The sequence below is a fragment of the Dasypus novemcinctus genome, chromosome 6 (assembly GCF_030445035.2).
Source record: "Dasypus novemcinctus isolate mDasNov1 chromosome 6, mDasNov1.1.hap2, whole genome shotgun sequence".
Classification (NCBI taxonomy): domain Eukaryota; kingdom Metazoa; phylum Chordata; class Mammalia; order Cingulata; family Dasypodidae; genus Dasypus; species Dasypus novemcinctus.
In genome coordinates, this window is record NC_080678.1 from 10,410,534 (window position 1) to 10,436,167 (window position 25,634).

At 52.0% G+C, this 25,634-nt stretch overlaps 1 protein-coding gene across 2 annotated transcripts in view; it reads right to left on the reverse strand.

The window, feature by feature from the left end:
- Positions 1-25,219, reverse strand: part of DOCK1 (dedicator of cytokinesis 1) — a 522,200-nt gene extending 496,981 nt beyond the window's left edge. For both annotated transcript variants that reach the window (XM_058298144.1, XM_058298143.1), the window contains exon 1: positions 24,915-25,219. In XM_058298144.1, coding sequence (XP_058154127.1) covers positions 24,915-24,960 — 46 coding nt within the window. In that variant the 5' untranslated portion in view covers positions 24,961-25,219. The remainder of the gene's footprint in view (positions 1-24,914) is intronic.
- Positions 25,220-25,634: the final 415 nt, after the last annotated feature.

Below are 25,634 nucleotides of genomic sequence, written 5' to 3' on the forward strand. Positions count from 1 at the left end.
TTCCTTCCACGCCGGTCTCTGTGCCAGGATTTCCTCTTCTTATATGGACACCAGCCACACTGGATCAGGAGTCCACTCGAATCCAGTATGATGACCTTGTCTTCATCTAACTAATACCATCTGTAACAACCTTTTTTCCAGTGAGCTCATATCCAAAGTACTGGGGGTTAGGAGGTGAACATGTCTTCAGCACTACACTTGGGTGACATTCTAAGGTGCAAAACTGAGAAAGACGTGCAGGTAAATATACCGCAACGAGAGCACTTGTTTACAGTAGGAAAGCTGAAACAAGAAGGCACAGAGACAGCATCAGCTCGTTCAACCCTGCTGGGAGCGTGCACGTCGGGCAGGCAGATCAGGCAACTCGAATTCTTCACCATTTTGAGCATGTCTGTGAGTGACTGTGAAAGCACCGTGGTATTTGGGAGTTACAAATAAATTTTAGCAAGTAATTGAATTTGCAAATAAAGAACCCACAAGTAACGAGGAACAAATGTATTAGATGCACCAAACGACAGCGGGATTGGAGAGCACCAATAAAAAGAAGAGATTGAAACAAAAGAGGAGTCCTCCATGAGCCAGTGATGACACTGGAACAACGAAGGCAGCATGACCTACATTCTGGGCAACTGAGGTTAAAAAAGCTCCTCCAGAACAGGGTGTAATTAAATCCAATCTCAAGGAACAAAGGGGATTTCAAAGACTTCGAGTTCCAAAGCAGCGCCTCCTCCACATAGGCAGACTGTGCGTGTCCATCAACAGTCACAGTCCTCCAGGAGGCAGTCCACCCCTTAGCTGAACCACCACCAGAAATGGCTTCCCTAACACAGCTCAGCCTGCAGCCCTGGGCCTTGGGTCTCCTCGGGAGCCACCAAATCCAGTCCCATCCCACTAATCCAGAACAGACTTCTGGATGCTGAGGGACCAGCCACATGTCCTCGTGTCCTCTCTCCTCCAAAGCCCCCCTCTGGAGAGTCTTCATCTGTTCCCCCACAAGGCAGCCTGTGAGGTTGCCAACTTTGCTTTTCTAGAAACTTTGCCACCCTGCTGACTGACAGGTCCTTAGTTGAGTCAACAGCAACCTCCACTGTTTTGAAGGTCCCAGTCTGCTCTCTTGTAGTTCCCAAACTGATCCCTAACTGACATCACATCTAATCTGATGTTGGTTCATCTGGTTTACACCCATGATCCCAGATAACCAAGACCTCTGTGGAAACTGATTCTGCCATTCAGTTTATGGGTCAACCTCAACCTTCGAGAATCCACATAGCTAATAGGCAGGATCTCCAGAATGTCACCGTCTATCCAGAAATGGTTACTCCGGTCCCTAAGAATATATTCAAGGGACTTCTCAGCAGCCCACTTTATTCCATTCTGTTAACGAAAGACTTAACATCATTCTAATCTGTCACAATTCCCTGTGTTACCCATTCCAATAACCTTCTGGAAAGGGGGGTTGAGTCTGGGCTGGTTTAGCTCATAATGATGCCAGTTACTCTGTTCTAGGCACAGCAGTAAGTGCTTTGCATTCGTTCTTTCACTGGATCCTCATCCTAGCCTGGCTCCATGTATATCATCAACTGATAGATGAAGACACTGAGGATCTTGGAGGTGGCTGGAGGGTCTTATTCCAGAGCCTGAAAGCACAAGCTCTATGCTGTACTACCTCCGACTTCCCACTGGCTTCCACAAAAAGCATGGAGTAGTATAGCCATAAAGAATCCTGGAAAACTAACTGCCCCATTCTACACACAAGGACCCAGGAAGTAGGAGTCCTCCCCAGTCAGGGGTTTCTTCCTTCAGCTTCTCCCCAGCATTTCCAAATCCATGAGACGTTACCCCTGAAAGCACACTCTCTTTCCCCACCTGGGATAGTCAGCATTATACCCACATCTCTTATTTCTAAGGAGCTCCAATCCCTCCTGGATCATCAGACTTTTCAAGGTCTTTATTCACCAACATCTGCCTATCTCCTCTTGGAAGTTTCTGAAATCTTTCCTAGAAGCCCCGGATTGCTTCCTTTGCTAAGATGACCTCTGAGATAAAGGGCTTTGTGCTTCCATTCCAGGTGACTCCATTAATGTTCCATTAAGATTCAAACAGCCCTTCTCCTTCACTGGTTCCTCTAACTTCTAAGCGATATAAATGTCAGTCCAGCAAGTAAAGAGTGACAGGAGCTCTGCTTTCAGACGAGGAGGCTTCCAGCAAGGTCCAGAAAGGGAGCTCACTTGTCCCTGTTCCATGTCACAAGGCCTGCCTTGCAACTTACATTAGGAAAGCATAACCACAGGGGTGCACTTCCTCCAGGGCATCAGAGTAACCAGGTTTGTTGTCTTCTGTACACTCTATGGCCCCTGATTAGATTGGTCTACTTTAGAATGTTGGTAATTAGTAGCTGTCCTTAATTGAGCATGCTGACTTCATGGCAGGCACTGTTCACATACTTTATACACATTAGCTCATGCCATCCTCCCCATAACCCTATGCGATGGGTTCCTAATTGCACTGCTTGTAGAGATGAAGACACTGAGACCTGTAACTCGCTCACTTACTTGGCTAGTACATAAAAAGATGGGGGGTGGGCCCAAGTCTCTGGCCCCCAACACTGCACTGAACCATCAGGCCCCACTGCCTGCTTCTCCTTCATGGGGATCATCCCCATCTCTCTTTTCAATCCCAGGCCTATCACACCACATCCCGGTATAGTGGGAGACATCTACCTCTAATTAAGAGATCCAACCCACCCTAGGGGACAGCTCCACTCAGCACTGGATGAAACTGAAACTAAGTACTTCCCTGATCCTTCTCCCAAGTAGCATTTTCCCTCCAGGAATACTGACAGCCACCCCCACCCCATCCTGGATGTCAGAGCTGCTGACTCCCCCAGCACCAGATAATGGAGAGGCTCCTGTACCACCCAGAGATTCTAGGTTCCAAGAACACATGGAAATTGCTCTGTGGGACGTGTAACAAGCCCAAGAGAACTCCTAACTCCACAACAAAACGGCTTCCACTGAAGCCTGTGCAAGTTCACAGAGCGATGATGTTAGCGTCACAGAGCAGTGGGGACAACTGGAGCCCCCCACTCACTGACAGAGACAAGGGGCTCAGACCACCCTTCACGTCCCCTTTCATTTTCTCACTTCAAGCATCTCAACCCCTTACCCCGAACCACGTCCACATCCAAATCAGCCAAGAAAACAATACCCGAGACCTGAGGACTCAAGCAGAGGAAAGTTCTGGAACCCTGGCTCCTTCGGCTCCATTGCCAGCACTTCTCTGCCATTACTCATGCCCCTCACAGCAGCACTGGCAGCTTTGTCTTTTCATGTTTAGGTTCAAAACAGTAAACTTTCATTCGGCCTGGACCCCTGCACACTAAGTGAATGACCCCTGCCCCTCTCAAGCCGTCATCTGCAAAATCAGAGTATCCCACTCTGTCTCACAAGAGTTTGGGGCAAGGGCGGCGGACTTGGCCCAGTGGTTAGGGCATCAGTCTACCACATGGGAGGGCCGCGGTTCAAAACCCAGGCCTTGACCCGTGTGGAGCCGCTTCATGCGTAGTGCTGATGCGCGTAAGGAGTGCCGTGCCACGCAGGGGCAGGGGTGTCCCCCGCGTAGGGGAGCCCCACACGCAAGGAGTGTGCCCTGTAAGGAGAGCCACCCAGCACAAAAGAAAGTGCAGCCTGCCCAGGAATGGTGCTGCACGCACGGAGAGCTGACACAACAGGATGACGCAACCAAAAGAAACACAGATTCCTGTGCCGCTGACGACAACAGAAGAGGATGAAGAAGACGCAGCAAATAGACACAGAGAACAGACAACCGGGGTGGGGGGAGAAGGAGAGAGAAATAAATAAAAATAAAAATTAAAAAAATGTTTGGGGAGAGCCAATACGGGAACTGCAGGTGAAGGGGTCCCGTCAGCCAGCTCTCAGGAGCAGAGCAGTGGCGAGGAGCACAGCTGGGGAAGGCCGCAGAACACTGGGGCTTCTGCTCTCCATTTTGGAGGGTCATGGTGAAGAATAAACGAGGTGGGGTGTACTCTGCACAGCGCCTTGGGCCAGAGAAAGTGCCCAGTGAGCGTTCCACCTTACATCCAAGAACCATGTACCCAATTCATAAACCTACTCCTGTGCCATAAAGTGCCCTCCTGCCTGCCTCCCCCACCCAAGGGGGAGGGGGCAAAGGCCCCTCCATCTCAGAGTCTTTGGGGCATAAGTCCCACTCCCTAACCTGGCCTGCAAGCTCTCCAGCCCTGGTCCTCCTTCCCATGTATCTGATGGCCCTGTCTAGGAAGAGCCTCCCACAGCACATGGTAAGCTGGTATACCCTCTCTGCTTTCCTGCATGCACTCATCCTCCTCCCAGGCTACCAGAAGCCTCTGCGGTGACGCCTTTGCAGACAGCCCACCAGCCACAACTGAGCCCCAGGCCCCTTCTCGGATGTATCCTCCATCTCTGCATCCGTTCCTCCACCTGAGCAGGCCAGTTCTGCACTCGACTCTCAACAGCAAGTCCAATAAATAGCGTCCCCTGGCTTGCACGATGTTAACCTCATTATAACACTAAGGGGTAGCAGTTATTATCCCCAGCTTACAGATGAGTAAACCAAAGCGTAGAGGGTGAAGTAAAGTCCAAAGATGACACCGCGGGCAAGAGGGGAGGAGGGGCGGGGAGCCAGGATGTGCCCCAGGTCAGTCCAGCTGCAAACCTCTTAACCCACTGTGATTCCAGGCAATGGCTATCCAGCCCATAATAGGACCTTAGGAAGAGTTGCAGAATCAATTCCAATACAAACACTCTTCCATGGATTTTCTCCTGGACCTGAGAGATCTATGCACGGCCGGGCACTCGGGCTCCTCCCGGATAACCAGGCAGGACTGACTTTCATGTTGAGCACGTTTTCTTTCCACATTCCTTCTGGACAAAGAAGCCCTCCTCGAACAAGACATATGAAAATGCTTCAAGAGATTAAACACCCACAGCCAAGCCTCTGAAAGCGGCCTGATTAAATACTTAACCGTAATACCAGTCTAGACTCAATAGATCAACCCCTCAGCTCAGGGCAACACTGGCTGTGCAGCAATTGCACAAAATAACATTTATAAATGGAAGAAAGGAAATGCATTTCTCCTTAGTTTCTGGCAAATTGGGAGCTGGAGACTCAATAATGCCAGGCAAGTTTACGAGCCAGGCTGCAGGTCGGCCGAGGCCTCTGGGGGCAGAGCCTAGTGAGCTCCGCAGGACACAGCACTCTACAATTAATCACCCCTGGAAACCGAGGCAAAGCCTGGCACGGGGCAAGACATGCCCTGGGAAAGGGGTCCGACAAGCCACGTTCTTCCACAGGGCCCCTTCTTTTCACTTGGGAGGTTTTGCGTTCTTCCTCCCTCTCAGCTTTTATATTCTGGATCCAGGGAAGGCGTTCACGCTGTTCATGTTTTTTCTTTTCGCTTCTCCAACAAGCTGCTCCCCCCGTGGGATATGCAATCCCCTCTGCCCAGAACGCTCGGCCCCTGCTCCTCGCCGGGGTATCTTCTCGATGTCCCTCAGGTCTCCGTAAGCAAGATTTGCTCCCAGCAGTGATTGGCACCCAGATTAGGCGCCCCTCCAAAAGCTCCCTGTCCCCAGCCTAAGAGAGCACTCGCCCCTCAGCCTCTAGTCCCCAGACCAGCTTTTCCACTAGACAACTGGCAACAACCTGGGCTGTTCGCCTTTTCTTTGCTGAATCCCCATCATCTAGAAGGGTGCTGCCCACACAGGTGGCTCCAACTCAAGGGCTGTTGACTGAATCCACGAAGGAAGGAAGGAACTCCCCGTTCCCTGCGGAGGAGAAGAATCTACTGAGACACAAACAAAAGGGCTAACCGGGCCAGAAGACTCTCAACCGTAAATGTCAGCGCCCCTTCAGAAGGGTGGCAGGTAATTAAGCTTTTCCTAGTCACCTCAACTTCTGTCAACAAACTTCACGTCAAATCCCAACCGAAAGAAAAGGCAGATCAAAGAGAGGCCGAAGTCCGCTAAGACTGCCGCCTGCCTGGCACGTTAGCACCTTATCTGCAGGCAATTTTCTTGTACAGTCGCCCGACTCGCCGGACGATGGCAAAATACACGGATGCCTCTCTCGGCATCAGTTTCCTCATGGGTGAAAGACAATTTTTTTCTGTTGTTTATGTTTCCTGGAAATCTGAATTCTGACTGAAGCTACTAAGGAGTTTTGAATGGAGATGAACAGACATGAAGTAATATATGTGGAAATCTGACGATTCTACTTAATAGCTCTTTAATATTCTTTTTTTTTTTTTACACAACACAAAACGCACTGAGATTCAGTGGCTCTGTCACTAGGGAGAGATGGACGTTGTGGCCGTGACAATGCTCCCACGTGCCAGGCGTGAGCTCAGCATCTGTCACACGCTGGGTCACTGACTCCTCAACAGGGATGGGGAACTCAGAGCTGTGGAGGCTGAGGCTCGGAGAGGTCAACTACCAAGGTCAAGCGAGTCCCGGGCACCCGAGCCAACGGCCTCGCGCCCGGGCTCAGCGGATGGAGCTCAGGGCGGGGAGATGCCCACTGCTTCCTGGCCCTGCCCACCGCATCCCTGCCCGAGGTCAGCCCACCTCTGAGATAGCCCCCCTTTCCCCTTCCCATCGTCTAGGATTCCCACGGCCACCCCTCAGGGCCCCACAGCCGCGCCCTGATACAGGAAGGCATTTCACAGCAGCCCTGGGAATGTCCCTCGTTCCTCGGTGGCCCTTCTCACCCCACAGTGGTCACCACTGACTTTTCAAGTTGTGATTTAAAATTGCCACAGTGTTTTATTCCAAGTCACAAAGACGCCCACTGCTATCACCAGACCGTGTCCCTTGCATACAATCCACACTGCAGAGCGAGGTGGGCCCCTTGCCCGACGGTCAGCCCAGCCCTCTGAGGTTTTCCTTTGCTTCCTTTGATACAGATGGCATTAATTCCACTCACCCCAAGAGTCCATTAGAAAATCTTATTTCATTGTTAAGAACCGCTCGGTACTTGACATTCTGGGCACTCCCTCCACTTCTGGTCCTCTCAGAAAAGGAATAAATCAGAAGCTTCCTTACTTGAGAAGTGTCACACTTCTCGCGGTGCTGTGACTCCATTCGGGTCTCTGGTGTTTCCGAAAGTTTTAGGTTCCTCTGCAGGGACACGCCTCTGCACACACGTTCCACAAATGTGGGTTATGTCCTAAATGTATCCCTGAATACCGAGTGCTAGGAAAAGGAGCTGGGAGATGCGAGGGAGGTCGGACGCGGTGGTGCCAAGGATTTCACCCAGCACTGACAACATACCTGTGTGTATGTGTGTATAAAGAAAAGTATTCTGAAACATAAACCTGTGGTCAATTAGGCCAACTGCCCAGGAAGATCGGGCTGCCCAGCGGGAAACAAGGAATGTTCATAAAAATGGAAAACAAGACACAACACAACCACTCCATTTCTTCAGGCTAGTGATGCATTCCCAACCGCGAGGCGAGTCGATACTAGGTCAGCGATAAAGGCGGGGAGCCCAGTGAAAAGTTTATAAGCCGGTAAAAAATGTTGTAGGCTGACACATTTCAAGAAAATCTGCAAAGCTGCTGCAGGTATTTGCAGATAAGCAGCAGACGTTGGCAGGTAAATAAAATATTGATTTTAAAAGTGGAAGTTCTAATGCTGTGCTATTGATGCCAAGATTATTAAAACTCTGTCCTTAAGAAACACTTGCATGCAATCCTTCATTTCCAGGGACTCAGATCCTTCACTGTGAAGGCTCATTCCACAGTAATCCTACCTTTAAGTGCCTCCCTATAAATCACCGGGATCAAAGAGGGAAATTGTGCAGACAAATGTTTTAGAGCCCTTGACCGCACTGGTAACTGCTGGTCAGATGAAAACTGAGAAATGGAGATTTTATTTTCTGGTCATCTGCAGGCACCACGGTTGAAGAGGCAGGAATCCCGAAGAATTGGATTTCAGTTAAATGGCGCTCTTTTTTTTTAACCTTTTGCTCAAATTTCAACTTCCCCACCCCTCACTAACATGTCAACGGCCTCTCGCCTTTTCTGAAAGCCCTGGAGAAGGACAGCAGAGAGGGCCCCAGCTCGGCGCCCCCAATCAGAGCCGCCATTTCCTCAACAGAAGAACCAGGGCGCTGCGCTAGCCCTCAGCCCGAGGCGTCCACGAGCGGCCCATTCCCCTGTCGCCGGCTCTGGGGCCGAGCTCGGACCGACATCCACTGAGGGCAGCGGAGGTCATCTGAGGAGGCTTCTTTCTGACCAGAAGACAACCTGGAGAATGTCAGGGTTTGGGGGTGGGTTTTCTGTTGTTTTTTGTTTTTTACTTTTTTCTACTCTTTAGATTGCTAACATTCTTTTAATAATTAGCCCACATTACCACAAAGGTAAGTCTTTATTCTAAAATGAAAGGATCCTGAGACTCTAAACCCAGGGTTGGCACACGGGCCCACAAGCCAATTTTATATACTCCCCCAAGAGCTAAGAACGGTTTTAAACCATGTTTCTAACGTAAAATTAGCCATTTTAAAGTGAACAGTTCAGTGGCGTTTTTACAGTCGCAAAGCTGTGCAACCATCACTTCCGTCTAGCTCCAACACATTCGCATCAGCTCATCTCCATTAAGGCCCCGCACGACCAGCCACCTGTCTCCAAGGCGTTGCCGACTCCGGAGAGTTCACGTGAAAGGAACAAGGGAACACGTGACCACCTGTGACCGGCTTCTTGTAGCTGGCATCACGTTTTCGAGGGTCACCGGGCTGCAGCATGACCTGCACCTCACTGCTGCTCGCGGCTGAGTATCCCGCCACGCCGAGAGACCACACCGTACTCATCCGCTCGCAGCTGCGGGGCACCTGGGCTGGTTCCACCTTTGGGTCATTGTGAACTATTTGCTATGACTTTGTGTCCAATCCTCTGTTTGAACACCTGTTTCTAATTCTTCTGGGTACATGGGTGGTGTGGCAGCATGAGGCCAGACTTTCTGAGGAACCACCAAACTGTTTTCTGGTTTTTACATATTTAAATAGGCTATCGAAGTACCTACATAGGATCCTCGATTTTAACTCTTGGCCTACAGAACCTAAAATATTTGTTACCTGTACCTCTATAGAAAAATTTGCCAACTTCAGTTCTCAAGAGAAATTTCCTACTGTTCCTTTTAACGGTGTAATGCTGTACAGTTACCCAGGATTTCCGTATGTATTATCTCACTTGATTTCTATGTCTTTTCACAACTTCATTGTGGGGCAAGAATGGCACACACGGGGTCCCTCATCTTCCAGGGGACCAGTGACCCAGAAAGAGTCCAGGGGCCTTCCCGGGCCCACAACTGCTAAGGGACTTCAACTTCCACCTCCCTTCCCAAATTCCAGCTTTCTTTTTTCCTCTCCCTCCTTATAATCCAGTCCCTTGGGTCAAATATAACAACAACTGGACTAAAAACATGTTCTACCAGAACATTCCATTAAAAAGAGACTTGAAGAACAGCCCTGTGTCAATGCCAAGAGTGGGGAACCCAGTTCTAGGACCAATAACGTCACCAAAATGATCGAAGCACTGAACAGAGTCATGAGATTGAACTGCTTGGCCCATCCATGGCCAGCACGGGCAGCAGGCGAGATGCCCCTTTGGTTCAGGAAGCCAATCCACACAGCCAAGGAGGGAGCTTCCTGCCTTGGAAGCAGCAGCCCAGCCTGACCTGTAACTCCCACCAACAGGAAAATGGCACACCCTCAAGGTAGCTTCTTCCACTGCGCTGAGAATGGAATCTCTCCATGCTTCCGCCTCCATTCAACAAGCACGATGGGCAGGGCACCAGGTGCTGGGACCAGAGAAAGGAATGCAACTCCGTCTCTGCCCTCAGGGGTGCGCTATGCAGCAGGGGACACAGGTGAGGGAGTCACAGGTGAAAAGGACACAGGTGAGATGCACACAAATGACAGGAACACAGAGGAGGTGTCACCTTCAGCCAGGGTGCATCAAGAAGTGTTTAAGGTGGCGGACTTGGCCCAGTGGTTAGGGCATTCGTCTACCACATGGGAGGTCTGTGGTTCAAACTCCGGGCCTCCTTGACCCATGTGGAGCTGGCCCATGCGCAGTGCCGATGCAGGCAAGAAGTGCCGTGCCACGCAGGGATGTCCCCCGCATAGAGGAGCCCCACGCGCAAGGAGTGTGCCCCGTAAGGAGAGCTGCCCAGAGTGAAAGAAAGTTCAGCCTGCCCAAAAATGGTGCTGTACACACGGAGAGCTGACACAACAAGATGACACAACAAAAAGAAACACAGATTCCCATGCTGCTGACAACAGAAGTGGACAGAGAAGAAGATGCAGTGAATAGACACAGAGAACAGACAACCAGGGTGGGTGGGGGGAAGGGAGAGAAATAAATAAATAAATAAATCTTAAAAAAAAAAAAAAAAAAGGAAGTGTTTAAGGGGAGCAGACATGGCTCAAGTGGTTGAGCACCTGCTTCCCACATGGGAGGTCCCGGGTTCAGTTCCCGGTGCTTCTTAAAAAAAAAAAAAAACCACAAGCAAACAAAAAAATCCAACTTAGGAGTGCTCTTGTGGCACCATGTTGTGCGCCAGCTTCCCACATACAAGGTCCTGGGTTCAGTCCCCAGCCTGGGCCTTACAAAAAGAAGTGTTTAAGAGCTGTGCTAAGCCTTAAAGCTAGATGGCTGAGAGGTCAATACTGGGCATTTTCCGGCAGACAGAAAAAAGATGCAAAGGCACTGTGACTGGACAAAGTCCACCAGGTGGAAATGCTCAGAACAGCAGATCTGATGGTTTCGAAGGCTGGGCATAGCTGGGGCACATGCGGGCAGGGCCTCACCCTCCAGCACCTGAGAGTCCCCAAGGTGGGGTTCCATGGCTCACCTGTCCCTTGCTTTAGCCCCACCAGACTGATCCTCAAAGGACTACTTCCCCTAGAACAATCTGAAGAAATGTGACAGCCCGGTCACGGTGCCACAACGACCAAGACACAGTGCTGCCTTTGAAAAATGGGTAGTGAAACACCCATGACGTTAGGAGACCTTGAAAATAAATCCTGTGAAGTTAATAGAAACACAGCAATTTGGAAGAAAAATAATCACATTTTCCTCCTGCTAAATCATTATTTGCTCCCCCGGTAAAGTCAATTCTGTTAAGAAAAATAAGTTATTATTTTAGAAAAGGAAGAAGCAAAAAAAAGGGGGGGCTTGACAAGTGGCTTTATTCCAGCAAATAAAGTCCCACGAGTGAATGGGCGCGCACCCGCACTTGTGAGGGTCTCGGGCCGGCGATGGTATTTTCTGGAGAACGTGCTGGGCTGGTCCACGCTCCCCTGCGCATCTCAGCTTCCTTCCGCAGACCAGAGGGCGACCTCCTGGTTAGTCTCTCGGGAAGGACAAGAAACAGCCACTCCCGACAGCCTTTCGACAGCCAAGCAGCTTGCCCGGGGCCTCCAGACTCCCTCTCGGCTCTCTCTTCTCCTCCCAGGCATCTCTGCCCACCACACACCCTTCGAGAATGAAGCCGTGCTGGTTTTTAACTCTTCTTACCAAATATGCAGAAAACAGAACACGATGCTATCATCGCAATAATACGGCGACAGTAATGCCAGCACACCACTGCTGCGAGTGTTCCATGACTTAGGCACCACTCAGCACTTTCTACCACTCCTTGTCCCCCAGGACCCATCGGGCAATGTCTGGAGACATTTTGGGTTGTTACCCCCGGGGGCAGTGGGGGTGGTGTTATTGGCATCCGGCAGGTAGAGGCCAGAGAGATTTCTAAACGTCCTACAATGCACAGGAAAACCTGCCACAAAAAATCATCCAGCGCCCAGGGGTCAATGGCGCCGAGCATATAAAATTCCACATCACGTGAATTAACTCATTTACTCCTCAAGCAACTCTGGGAGGTAGAAACCACAATTACGCACGTTCGACTGCTGAGCAAACTGGAGCACGAAGGCACTGAGGTCGCGCAGCAGCAGGCAGGGGCGGCTGGTCCAAGCCCAGCGACCTGCAGCAGAGTTCATGCTGCTCCCCAACCAGTGTGCCCCGCCCCCCGTGGACCCCCCATCCTGGCTCTACAGCACAATCCCCACTCTCCCGCTCTCCACGGTCTCTCCACTCCACCCCACCCCCACCCCCACCCCCACCTCGCCTCCTTTCTCCAGACCCCCAGGCCGTGGGGACCCAGGACCACGCTCGCTGGCCCCCCACCTTCACCCACACCTGTCCACCCAGCCCGGGATCAGGAATGAGAGAGAAGGGTCCCTTCCAGAAGGGGCTGGGGGCCACCGGTGCCGAGGCCCGCAATGCGGGGAAACGCACCGCCTTAGGGCACCGCATCAGGCTAAGGCAACTGACAAGGAGCCACAGACCGCGAGCGGGGACCAAGAGGAGCCCGATGGACGAGAGCACAACCGGAAGTGAGCCTGGACGCAGAGGGCGTGAAGCACATTCCAAGGGCTTCGGGCAGAAGCCCATCACTGTCTGAGAACATCTTTCTGAGAAGTGATGATCTACTCTGAGCACACAAAAAGTGAACTTGTGGGTCTAACTATGAAGAAATGAAACAGCCCACAACTCTGAAATCCCCAAAAGCTCCAAAAACCAAGAGGATTTGGGTTATTCTTTTAATGGCAAAATCCGGCCTGAGCTGAGAGGGGGCTGAAGCAAGATTCTTCTGGTCCTGTGAACACTGAGACACCGGCTGCAGGGACACGGTCCCGGGACACACGGCATCCGCATCAGCTCCTCCCTGCACTGAAATGAATCTGAATGAACACAGCTGGCCCCAAGGGTTTCAGAGAAAGGACAGAGGGCCTGTACCAGAAGACGAGGCCCATGAGGGCAGCCCTGGACCCCCAACGCCCAAGAACAGAGCTGGCAAGTAAGCTGGGAAGAAGGAAGGATGGCAAGGAGGGTGGGCGCTATTTGAAGCAACAGCTTGCTCTTCTCTCTCCTCTGCCTGGGGCTTCCGACCACCAGGTTGACCACAGCCGTGGGAGGTGTCACCTTCATCACCACTCTCTCCACCCGTGGCTTCAAACATCCAGGTCGGGAGCTTGTATAGGATGCTCATCCACTCATGCGCTCATGGATGACAAACGAAATAGATATGCTAAGGAAGTGTCGAGCTCACAAATGCTTTCCCAATTTAAAACAATACTGAGAACCACATGTTTTCTCTACATTAAGTATATAGCTGAAAGTCAAGTAGTCCTTTCTATTTAGAGGCACACCTAAGAGGTGAGCATGAAGAGTTATTATTTTTCCCATCTTAGGGGTCTTTGGACTCCTCATCCAGTGCTCTTTCCAATACCCCAAATGTCCCTCCATCTAGTTTTCAGTGACTAGTTCTGACCAATTTAAGTTTATAGCCTTTTTCAGGGCATAAAGACAAGTGCTATTACTTTATTAAAAACTGCCATTTTAATAAAGAAGTAAAACCAACACTTAGAACCAAAGACACAGTTCTCATCAACAGGCTTAAGCGCACTGCCTTCTGAGGCCAAAGGAATTCAGCCGGCACAGGACAGGGTCTGGGGATGCTGCCTGGGGGTGCACACAAAAATGAAAAGGCTCATTTAGAGCGCAGCCCTCCTAACAACCACAGGGCCCAGGCACACCCTTCTGGGCTAAGCATGCAGAAGGCAGCCTTGGAATCTGCAGGATCTAAGTGGTAAAACACATGCCGAGGAAAGAGGCAGGGTGTCTTCACTCCACCTCTTCAAGCTTTTGTAGGGCCAAGCGGAGACAGGGACTAAAAGGTGTGAGGTCTCTGCTGGGGGATGCACCAAACCCTCTTGCTGGTTAATGAAAGTACGCTTCAGTAGGCACATGTGCAGGAGATGCCAGCTTCCACGTCTCCTCTTCCTGCAGGGCGCCCAGCTAGACCGTATGGTCCAGCCCCCCTTGCCGATGGGACTGAACTCCAGGCAAAAGAAATTCTGCAGAAAGGATGGGTACCACCTCCAGCCCCAGCCAATTAAAGTATCACCTATGCACTACTCTTTATCTCTTTCCCAACATCCACACACAGCAGCAACGATTCCAAGGACCCCGTGGAGGGCAGGGCCGCAGCAGGGCAAAAGTCCGAGTCCCTGAATCACTAAGTAGAGCAGACCACCCCACCTGCTTCCCGGCACCAGCTTGGACTGTGATGTGAACAAAATACAGACTTTTACCATCTGCAGGCACTGCAATGTCGGTGTTTTTTGTTAGAGCGGTTAGCTAACCCTATGTCAGAAAGGAGATCCCACCTGTTACATTTATATATAAAAGTTCGTCTAATGTATCCAACTAAGTTAAACAAAAACATGCAATATGGCACATCAATTTTGCGTCACACTCCTGGGGAAAAGCAGCAGCAAGCCACAACGCTAAACAGCAATTCCACCAGGATAAAGGACCACAGTGACATTCCTGATGAGATGCACCCAGGCAGGCTATAAGAGCTGCAGGGACGGTTACCGGACATTGTATGTCCTCCCATGGCCCACTGGATGGAACGTGGGAGAGTGAGGGCTATGATGTGGACCACTGACCATGAGGTGCAGTGGTGCTCAGAACTGTATTCACCAAATGCAATGAATGTCTCATGATGGAGGAGGTTATTGCTATGGGGGGAGGAGTGGGGTGAGGGGGTGGGGGGTATATGGGAACCTCATATTTTTTTAATGTAATATTAAAAAAATAAATAAAGACCAAAAAAAAGTCAAAAAAAAAGAGATGCCTTCATTTCATGCCTTGAGAACCCCCCCAGGCAATCAAAAGGAACCGGGGCCCCTAAGCTGACTTCAGAGGTGAGCAGAATTCTGGGGCAGCCATGGAGCAAATGCCCTGCCCTCCCTTTCCCGCTTTCACCACACAGGGGCTGGGAAGTGAGACAGGGGGGTTTAGGGAAAGCCTGAGCCAAACCAGAGATCCGTCCCAGGCAACACAGGCTACCATGTAGAAAACAACTGATTAAAAGAGGGGAGAGACTAACACCATCAAGCACCAACCAGAAGCCAGGCTTGTTCTAGGTCCTATCTCTTTATCCTCCAAACAGCCCAGTGTGGTTGGTGTCATCACCAATTTTGCAAAGGAGAATCTCAGGCTTAAGGTAAATGACTTGACCAAGGTCACCTGGCTGAGCGGCAAACTCCCATCTCTAAGACCCCAAACCCGTGCTCTTTTGACTACACATACCATAAGCTAAGAGGAAATACCTCTGTCCTCCTCACGACAGCCACATGAAAATTTATCAAGCTGACGGGCACCTGTCTGGGTTGAAGCCACCTGCCTCCTGAAGACAGGGCCTGCACTAACGGTCAGCTCTCACCTGCACGCAGGCAGAGCGTCACGTCAAAGCCAAAACCCAGCCCTCGTTAAAGGTCATCAAGAAGCACAACATCATTTTTTTGTCACAAGCAAAGCCACCTGTCCCATCCCCTTATCTGATGAAATTAGAAGTGTTCCTACCATCTGCCCAGGGCCCTGCGGATGGGACACACAGACCGTGCATGGTGCCGGGCCAGCTCCGGGGACCACCAAGTGATTGTGCAGCACGGCCGCCCGGGACTGACAGCAAAGGGGCAGCACCGGCCCCGAGGGCCTGCCTGCCAACGCTGGGAGATCCTGGCCCTCCTCTTCAGGCTACCGAAACACACGGGGCCAGAAAGTTGAACACAAACCCACGCCGGGTGTTTAGATGTCCTGATGCTAAAGGCAGGGGGAGGAGGCAGGGCGAGCGAGGCAGGCGGAGCAGGCTGGGGGGCTCGCTGGGCCTGCTCCGCAGGAAGGACTGTTCTCAGCATGCAAACGGCCACACTTCAGTGTGAAGCCACCTTGCTTCGCCACGTGGCAACAACTCCAGCACCCACACTTGCTCAAGTTCCTGGTCGCGTCTCAAACTACCTGATCATACTGTTGTGTGACTAATGTGAAACTCCTTGTAAGAAGTCTCCAGGCTCGAGCACAGAAACAAATGAGTTCCTTAGGTGAGATTCCGTGAGCCCTCTAAGGCAGGAGTTCTTAACAAAAGAACAAAAAAGCTTACAAGCTTGAACTGAAGTCCACATTATTCTTGTGGGGACGTGTGGGTGCAGGTGTGATCTATTTATTAAATAATACACAGAATAGCTTGGACTTAGTAAGGGGTCTGTGGTTTTCACCTGACTAGCAAAGGGATCCATGGAACAAAATAAGAACCCCTGCTCTAAGGGAAGGGGTAGCTTCAACCGCTTTCCCACCCTTCACCTCCCCTATGGTCCAGCAGCACTGGGGACTTGTAGCCTCATAGGGGAAAAAACCCAGTTTGTGCAAGAGTACCCAAAAAAAGCTTTGGAGAGCTGCCTTCATCTCATCCCTTCAGGGCCTCTGGGAAGCACAGAAGCTTGGGCCCTAAATGACCTCAGACATTAAATTCCCAGGTTCCTTCCATCTTCCCAGGCTCACTGGGGCAGTCTGAGATTATTTTATGAATCCCAAAATGAGAAAGATTATGTTTATAAACGAACCTACTCCCCTGGGTATCGGACCCTTTGATTGCATTAAATTCAGCTGAGAGGCCTTTGATTAGATTACTTGATAAGACTACTTTAGAGTTTTTGATTAGACTACGCCAGTGAGGTATCACTCACATTGAGTCCCTGCCCCCTTTCCGAGTCTGATATAAATGGACTCGCACGGACAGATGCACGAAAAGAGGGAGCCAGCATATATGATTCCGCATGTGAGAGAGAAAACTGCTTATGCACAAAGCCCCCAGGAGGCTGCGCCCATGGAGCAGCTCAAGAGACCAGCCCTGCTGCATGCCTGACAGCTTACAGGTGAACTAGGGAAGAGCACAGAACAGCCGACCTCACAGGAGACCGGGAAAGAGACAAACCTATGCCTGCCGCTCAGCACTGAGCTCCAGGAGACGGCAGATTCTGGAAAGGAAGGCAGAGACCTCCGCAGAGATCAGCAGCCATCTGGTTTCACGCATGGCAACAACGCCAGCAACCACAGCAGCTCACTTTGGTGAGAAAGCACCTCTTACGGTTGCTGGGTTGGCCTCTTCACTGCCTTGGAACTGTGAGCTTTTACCCTAAACAAACACCCGTGATAAAAGCCAGCACATTTTGGTACTTTGCATCAGCAGCCCATTGGCAAATGAAAACATGTCAACGCGCACCAGGCCGGGCTGAAGACCCCCAGGTGAGCTCCACTCCAGATGAAAAGTCCCACAATGTGCTTTATACCAGGGTTTCAAGGACAGGCTAAAGCAGTGCCCCCAGGACTGATCACAGCAAATGCAGGGAAGCAGATTTGGCTCAATGGATAGTGTCTGCCTACCACATGGGAGGTCCAGGGTTCAAACCCAGGGCCTCCTGACCCGTGTGATGAGCTGGCCCACACGCAGCACTGCTATGCACAAGGAGTGCCATTGCCACGCTGGGGAGCCCCTGCACAGGGGAGCCCCATGTGCAAGGAGCGTGCCCTGTAAGGAGAGCTGCCCCGCATGAAAAAAGCGCAGCCTGCCCAGGAGTCGTGCTGCACACATGGAGAGCTGACAGAGCAAGATGACACAACAAAAAGAGACAGATACCCGGTGCCACTGACAAGAATACAAGCAGACACAGAAGAACACCCACAAATGGACACAGAGAGCAGAAAACTGGGGCAGGGGAGAAATAAATAAAAAATAATTCTTTAAAATAAAAAATCAAAGGCAGAATCAACGCTGCTGCTGTGTGCACAACAATGTTTCCAGCTGCCCCCGGGAGTTTCACTGGGACTTCCCATCACCCCCACCACACAGGTAGGGCCAAGTAGGACCCTCCCTTCTTGAAAATGTGGAAACTAGGCGTAGGTGGCTTACAAGACCGGAGTGATAAGTGGCAGTGTTGGGGCTAAAACTCACACTCTGCCTGCTCACTGGGTCACCCCGGGCACGCCGCCTCAGGACTCTGGGGTGCCCTGGGAAGTGGACCTCAGCCGGCGGCGGAAAGCGCAGTTCACCTCCGCGCGCCACCCCGCCTCCCACCGCGCCATCTCCTCTTCAGTGCACTCTGAGCCCTTCCCAGAGCGAAACTGACAATGTCACACTTCAGCGGCCCCAGGCCCGCGGGTCCTACTCAGAAAGGCCACCTCCTGCACGCGCCATGGCCATCAGGCAGCCTCTCCCCTACAGCAGGCGCATTTCCCAAATGAAACCACCACATCCTTCAAGAAAGGGCTGCATAGAGGGAAATGCAAATTAAAACCACAGCAAGACACCGCTGCGCACCTATCAGAACGGCTAAAAGACAGGCAGGGACCTCAACTGCAGGCAATGCAGAGAAGCTGGATTATTCACAGGCTGCTGGGAAGGTCAAGCCATGCAATCGCTCTGGGAAACAGCTTGGCGGTTTCTTAAAAAGCTCAGCATGCAAATACCATATGACTCAGCAACTTCACCCCTGGGTATTTATTGCAGAAAATAATGTACGTTCATGAACAAACTTGTACACAAATGTTCCGGCAGTCTATCTGTAACAGCCCTAAACTGGAAACAACCAGATGTCCTTCAACAAACGAACGACTAAGCAAATCGTGGGGCAACCATACAATGGAATATTATTCTGCAATGAAAAGGAACAAAGTCTTGCTTGCCCACACCAACTTGAAGAATTGCCAGAGTTATGCGGGGTGGAAAAAATCAATCCCAAAAAGTTGCATACCACATGATTCCATTTATATAACATTCTCGGAATGACAAAATTATAGAGATGGAAAACAGATGAGTGACTGCCAGGAGCTCTGGAGGCAGAGAGGCAAATGGATGTGGCAATCTCCTGCGCTATAGTTTTACTAGATGTTTCGCTATGGTTTTACTAGATGTTACCATTGGGGGGAATAGGTAAAAGCTAGCTGGGACCTTTCATTTCTTACAACAGGATGTGAATCAACAATTATCTCAAATTCAAGTGTAGTTAAAGAAAAGAGGTCTGTGACCCACACACCATGGTGTTCTCAGAAAACCTCCCAGCTCAGGAGCCAACAGCCGCCTGACATCTGATAACGTTATGTTCTGTCATGTTTCAAAAGTGAAATCAGGTTCATAGAAATCTAATATGCCCTAGTTTGGGTTTTTGCCACTCTGATGAATGAAAATATCTGCATATCTATTTACTTATCATCCAATTTAATTTTTCATCCCCAATATAGCAGATTGCTTGCTACTCTAGATAACGAGATATCTCTCCTCAACTCCCCCACTCCCAAATTTATTTGGGTATTACACTGTTCTAGCAATTATCATTGTTCAGCACAAATCTCAACACACACGGGTCCCACGCGCCAGCGCTAAGGAAACATGACTTTCCGTAAACCAACGGGCAAAACACACCATTAAGAAAATCAACTTTTGAAGAAATGCAGTTCCAACAATGGTGACTGTTAACTCCAAACAGCAACAACACTCGCCACTACATTTCTAAACTGTTTTATTAAGGTAAATAAATAAATAAATAACACCTCGTTAGACAATATCTCCAGCTACCTCTTCAAATTCTCGTATTGCATGACTCCCCACCACACTCACCAGTCTTTGTCTTAACTCTCTTTCAAATCCTTGAACACATCCAAATATATTTTGTAAAAAATGTAACAATAAAAACAACATTCGATTCAGAGTTGGGCCCATCTCAAACAATGGTGCTAAGTGCTTTAAGACAGTATCTCGATGAAACCATTGCAGTAGGGAAGCTTAGCCTCACTTTACAGAAGAGGAAACTGAGGCTAAGAAAGTCTGAGTCATTTGCTCAAGGGTCACATAACAAATAGGAGCCTGGACTTAAAAAGCTATTTATTTATTTATTTTCCTCCTTTCCCCTCCTCCTGCCCTGCTGTTTTTGCTGTCTGTGTTGTCTTCTCATCTTCTCTCCTCTCAGATTCACGAGCCAGGACTTAAACGCTCTGTACCTCCCAAGCTCACAACCTCTGTTTAAACATGCTGTGCCTGGAAGAGGTAAAGAGCACACGCTTGGGTTACTTCCTGTTCAGTCAACTTAATAACGGAGAGAACGGGTACAGGCAATCTCACCCTCCCTCAAGCTGCTCACAGCATCATCGCTCACAACTTCCTACTGCTGCCATAACAACAGCCTAACACAACACTAGGCGGTCATCTCTCAATTATAGAGGTCAGCCCCCAGGGATCTCTGGATCTCATCGGGTCAAAGCCAAGGTGTCCAAAATCAAGGTGTCGACTTGCCGAGCTTTCATCAGTAAGCTCTGGAAAGAAGCCGCTTCCCAGCTCCTCCAGGTTGTTAGCAGAAGCTGGCGGCTCTACGAATGAGGCCCCGATTCCGCTGGCTGTCGCCGGGAGCTGCCCTTAGCTGCCTGAGGCCCCTCTCCAGTCCCTGCACACGAGCCCCCACATCTCAGGGCCAGCACGGGCGCTACAAGTCCTTCTCAGGCTTGGAATCTCGCCCCTCCCCTTTTGCCGCCTCTCTCTTCTGACTTGCATTTCTGGGGCCAGCCAGGGAAAATTCTCTGCTTTTGGGGGGCTCTGCTTTCCAGGGTGCATTAGAATGGGCACACCCGGATGATCCAGGAGAATCGACCCATCCCCAGGTTTGTGACCTGAATCCCATCCGCGCAGTCACTATTTCAAGGCAGCGTAACACAGTCTCGGGTCCCGGGGAGGAGGGCTGGCGTCTCTGCGGCCTTGACTGAGGAGCGCGCCCCACCACTCTGGGACTTGCAGTGGAGGATTTCAAGTCCTCCCCCAGGGCTGAGGTCCTCCACGGGTGCAGAGTGGGAAGGGTGGAAGAGACTTATTCCCATGAGATAAGTGGTTATGTCCACCTTCCAGAACATTACTAGAGAACCCCCTGGCCAAACTCAGCCTTGGATCACTGAGAGGTGAGCACACCATCCTCGGGTATGGTTCTAGAACACGCCGGATCTTTTCACCCACTCTTAGGAACAAGACCCCTATGTACTTAATTGTATTGTTGCTGGGACATTACTCTCTGATTTGCTGGGGGTGATGGGGAGAAGCATCTGGCCCAGTCCCTCGGAGGGACAGTCAGCTAAGCCAAGGATGATGCCTGTGCTAATAAAAGTGACCCACCAAATTCAAGCCCAAGGGGAAAAAAACAGGCTGGTATCAAGAAAGTGACTTGGAGAAAATATGTGAAAACCCTAGATCTGATAAGGGTTTAATATCCAGAATATATAAAGAACTGCTATAACTCAAAGACAAAAAAGCAAACAATTGGGAAGCGGACTTGGCGCAGCGGTTAGGGCGTCCGTCTACCACATGGGAGGTCCACGGTTCAAACCCCTGGCCTCCTTGACCCATGTGGAGCTGACCCACGCGCAGTGTTGATGCACGCAAGAAGTGCCGTGCCACGCAGGGGTGTCCCCCGCGTAGGGGAGCCCCATGCACAAGGAGTGAGCCCCATAAGGAAAGCCACCCAGCACGAAAGAAAGTGCAGCCTGCCCAGGAATGGGCACACACGGAGAGCTGACACAGCAAGATGACGCAACAACAACCAAAAAAAGAAACACGTTCCCATGCCGCTGAACACAACAGAAGTGGACAAAAACAAGAACACACAGCAAAAGGACACAGAGAACAGACAACTGGGAGGGGAGGGGAGAGAAATAAAAAAAAAAAAAAGCCAACAACCTAATGGAAAACCGAACAAGGACTTGAGTAGACATTTCTCAAAGATATATAAATGGCCCAAAAGCACAGGAAAAGATGCTCAATATCATTAACCATTAGGGAAATGCAAATCAAAACCACAATGAGATATCACCTCTCACCTACTAGAAAGGCTATTATTAAAAAAAAAAAAAAAACAGAAAAAAGTGTTGACAAAGATGCAGAGAAATGCAAAGTTGGTAGGAATGTAAAATGGTGTAGCCACTGTAGAAAACAACTTGACAGTTCCTCACAAAGTTAATATGTAATTACCATATGACCCGGCAATTCCACTTCTAGGTGGATACCCCAAAGAAATGAAAGCAGGAACTGGAACAGATATTTGTACACCAATGTTCGTAGCGGCATAACTCGTAGTAGCCAAAAGGTTGGAGGCAACCCAGTGTCCATCAGTGGATGAATGGATCAACAAAATGTGGCATGTGCATATAAGGGAATATTATTGAGCCATAAAAAAACAATGACGTTCTAATACATGCAACAACATAGATTATATTGAGCAAAATAAGTTAGACACAAAAGCACAATTTTACCTGATCCCAAATACTGTGAAAAACTAGAATGAGCAAATTCACAGAGACAGAAAGATTACAGGTTACTAAAGTAAGAGGTGGGGGTGGGGAGTGGAGTTAATGCACAATGGGTGCAGGGTGTCTTTGTGGGGTGATGGCAGCACAACACTGTGAAGGTGATTAACACCACTTGGTTGTGTATTTGAAAGTGGTTAAAATGGGAAATGTTAGGTTGTACAGGTCACCACAATAAAACTTAAAAAAAAAAAACTGGTAAATTTCACAAGCAACCCCCAACGGAATGACTGGTAATTCTTCCAGAAGGCACCAGGGAACCAGCATTTCCTGCCTTTGCAGGTGGGGAAGGGCAAGGGGACCACAGGACAGATCAGCTATTTTACAAAATAAATAAATAGTGTCTCATTTACAAACAATGCTTCTAATACATTCCAAGCACCTGCCAACAATGAGCAGTGATTCATGTTTCCAAATGAGCTGGGGATTTCTCATGTTCTTGCCCCCATGATTCATTCACCGGCAGTCAGTGGCCACAGTGGAAGCGTGGCCCACCCACAGACCCACCAGAGTTCCTCTGGTGAAGCACAGTCTTGCCGTCAGCCTCCCCCCAAAATCTCTAGGAATTTTCCATTAGACAGAAACAGCCAATTCCCAAAGGGGAATGAACGATTCCTGGGGCACACGCCTCCTTCTCGGCCAGCACCTTCTGCAGAACCGCTGAAACCTTCCCAGGGCAAACTCCCAGGCAAGAGGGGCTCCTGGGACCACCTTCAGGCCCTCATCTTCCCCACCTGCTCCACCCAAAATATGGAATTCAAGGCCCCCCCACCCTCCCCGACAAGAACCTCTTTACAGTTCCTTCTGGGGACCAAGGGAGTTGGGCCGTCTTGCCCCTTGGCCAGGTCTGCTGTCTTAGGCTCTTCTGCCCTGTACCTGACAGTCAGTCACTGAAGCCAACTCTTTCCTGCAATTTCCTGGCAAACGCATCTAGGACTCTTTTCTTCTTTGAAAATGCAAACTTTCCAACAGTGCGCTTTCTTAAAACCCAAGTATTAGCAAAAGATGTTCTGTGAGAAGGCACTGCTGCAAGGCTGCCTCCCAGCAAGGAGGTGTCTCCTTTGACACCCCCTTGGCCTGCTCCAGGCTCAACAGCCAAGGAGCTCCATAAGTCCTGCTTTGGCAACACCTGGGTCACTCTGGGATCCAGAAGGGGATCAAGGTTTCCTTTAAAATGTGGTGCCCCAGAAAGAATGTGGCGAACAGGAAACAGCAGCAGCTGGACACTGGGGAGCTCAGGGGCCCAGGATTTGAGGCCAACGGCAAGGCGTTCCAGGTACAGGCGCAGCAGGCAGGTGCAAAGGCCCAGAGGCAGGAGGGCAGGGCTCACTGCTGTCAGCGAGCGGGTGGGCCCCAGGAGGGCAAAACCCAGAGGCTGGGAGGCAAGATCACAAAAGGTCTGCCAAGGCAGGCAGGAGGGTTTGGCCTGGGCGGCCCAGGATTTCTTTGGACTGCAGGGCAGGAGGGAAGTGAGGAGAAGGCAACTGAGAGGACGCGGGTTTGGAGAGGCCAGGGAGCAGCCGCAGACATGTTGGAGGGTGGGCAAGCAGAAGGCAGCAACCCACAGGCCTCGGCCACGCCGGGAGCCCAGGAAAGGCTGGGCCGGGAGCTGCAGGTTCTGTTGGTTTTGCCATTAAGGAAAGCCTCCATCTCTGGAATGTGTCCTGGAGGGTCCGAATGTAACCCGACTCCTGCGACCCCCTCAGGAAATGACCAAGTGCAGTGGAGTGGAAACAGGCCCGCCTGGACAGCAGGGGCAGCAGCCCCCGGGATCCCGCGTGGCCCAGGGCTGGGCCACCAAGAGGCGTGACACGGTGCTCGGCCCAGGGCCGCGACCTCCACCTCCCCGAGGGCGGGCAGAACTCTGGGTTTGCCTGGCTCCGCGGCCCAAGTGTCCACCAGGGAACTCAACTTCACCCAAGGAGCAAAAAAGGGCGGCAGCACAGTGACCGCGCCGCTTCCCGGCTGGGTCCCGCAAAACGGGTGGCTTCAGCGGCCGGCAAAGTGGGACCTGCGAGCCAGGGGGCGCCGGGAGGCCGGGAAGCCCGGGCGCTGGGGTGCCTGCGACCTGGAAGGCAGGAGGGTGGCATCCTCGGGGAGAGATACGAGTCGCCCCCAGTCCCGCGGGCCAAGCCCGGTGTCCCCCGCCAGGCTCCCCCCGGGCTCTAAAAAGGGTGCTGCCGCCGACCGGGAGAAGAGAGGCGTGCGCCCCCCCCCGGGCACTCCGCCAGTGCCCAGCCCCAAGGCCCGGAGGGGAGCAGGGCCCGCCCCGAGAGCCGCCGAGGGGGACGGGCGGCGGCTGTCGGCCCCCGGGGCGCATCCGGGGTGCCCGCCGGGGCGGCGCGGGCGGGCGGGACCCGGGCCAGGGCTCCGGGGCGGAAACGCCTCTTCCCGGCCGCCGCGGCCACTCCGCATCCCGCCCGCGCCGGCGGCAACAGGCTCCCGGGTTCCCCGGCCGTCGCCCGCCGCGCGCCCACGGGAAGTTTGGGCAAGTCCCGGGCGCGGGCTCCGGGGCCGGGCGCGGACCCCCGGGCCAGCGGCGGGGACGCGGGGCCGGCGCCCGCGCGGAGGGGAGGCCCGGCGCGAAGTTGGGCGGCGCGCGCGTGCTCACCCACGCCGTACTTCTCCTCTCGCTTGGTGGGCACCCAGCGCGTCATGGTGCCGCGCGGGGCCCGGCGCTCGGGGGCCGCGCGCCGCCGCGAGAGTCGCCGCCGCCGGCCGGGCAGGAAACTCCGCGCCTAGGCCGCCATTTTCCATTCCTTGCGAGCCGCGGCAGGATGGGGAGGAAAAAGTTTGCGGCGGAGGCGGTGTCATGTGGGACGGGGCGGGCGGAGCGTCGCCGGCCGGATGGGAAAGGCCGGGAGCGCCGGCGAGAGGCGGGACGGCCGCGGGCTGCGCGCCCGCCCTCGCGCGCTCGGACCCCCGCCGCCCGCTCCCCGCCTGCGCCCCACGCTCGGGGGGCCCCGCGGCCTCCGCCGCGTCCAACACTGGGGCCCCGCCGGGGCTCCCCGCGCCCCAGACGGAGCCCCAACCACACCCCCGAGGACCCAGCTTTATTTCAGGGCGCCTTCACAAGTCCCCCCACCTTTGGGGCCACGCACCCCCCGCAGGGGCGTCCACCTGGGGACAGGATCTCCTACAATGAGGAGAGGGTGCGTGCCCGGGGACCGGGGGGTGGGAGGCGGGGTGGAAGGAGGCTCTGGGCGGCTAATAAAGAAGCGGGAGGCTTGCGCCCCTGCGCCGGCCTTAGGCGCAGAGGACGCAGTGCCCCCACCTAGGGTGTCGCCTCACTGGTCGGCAGACACCAAGTGGGCACCTTCCCGGTGGCTGA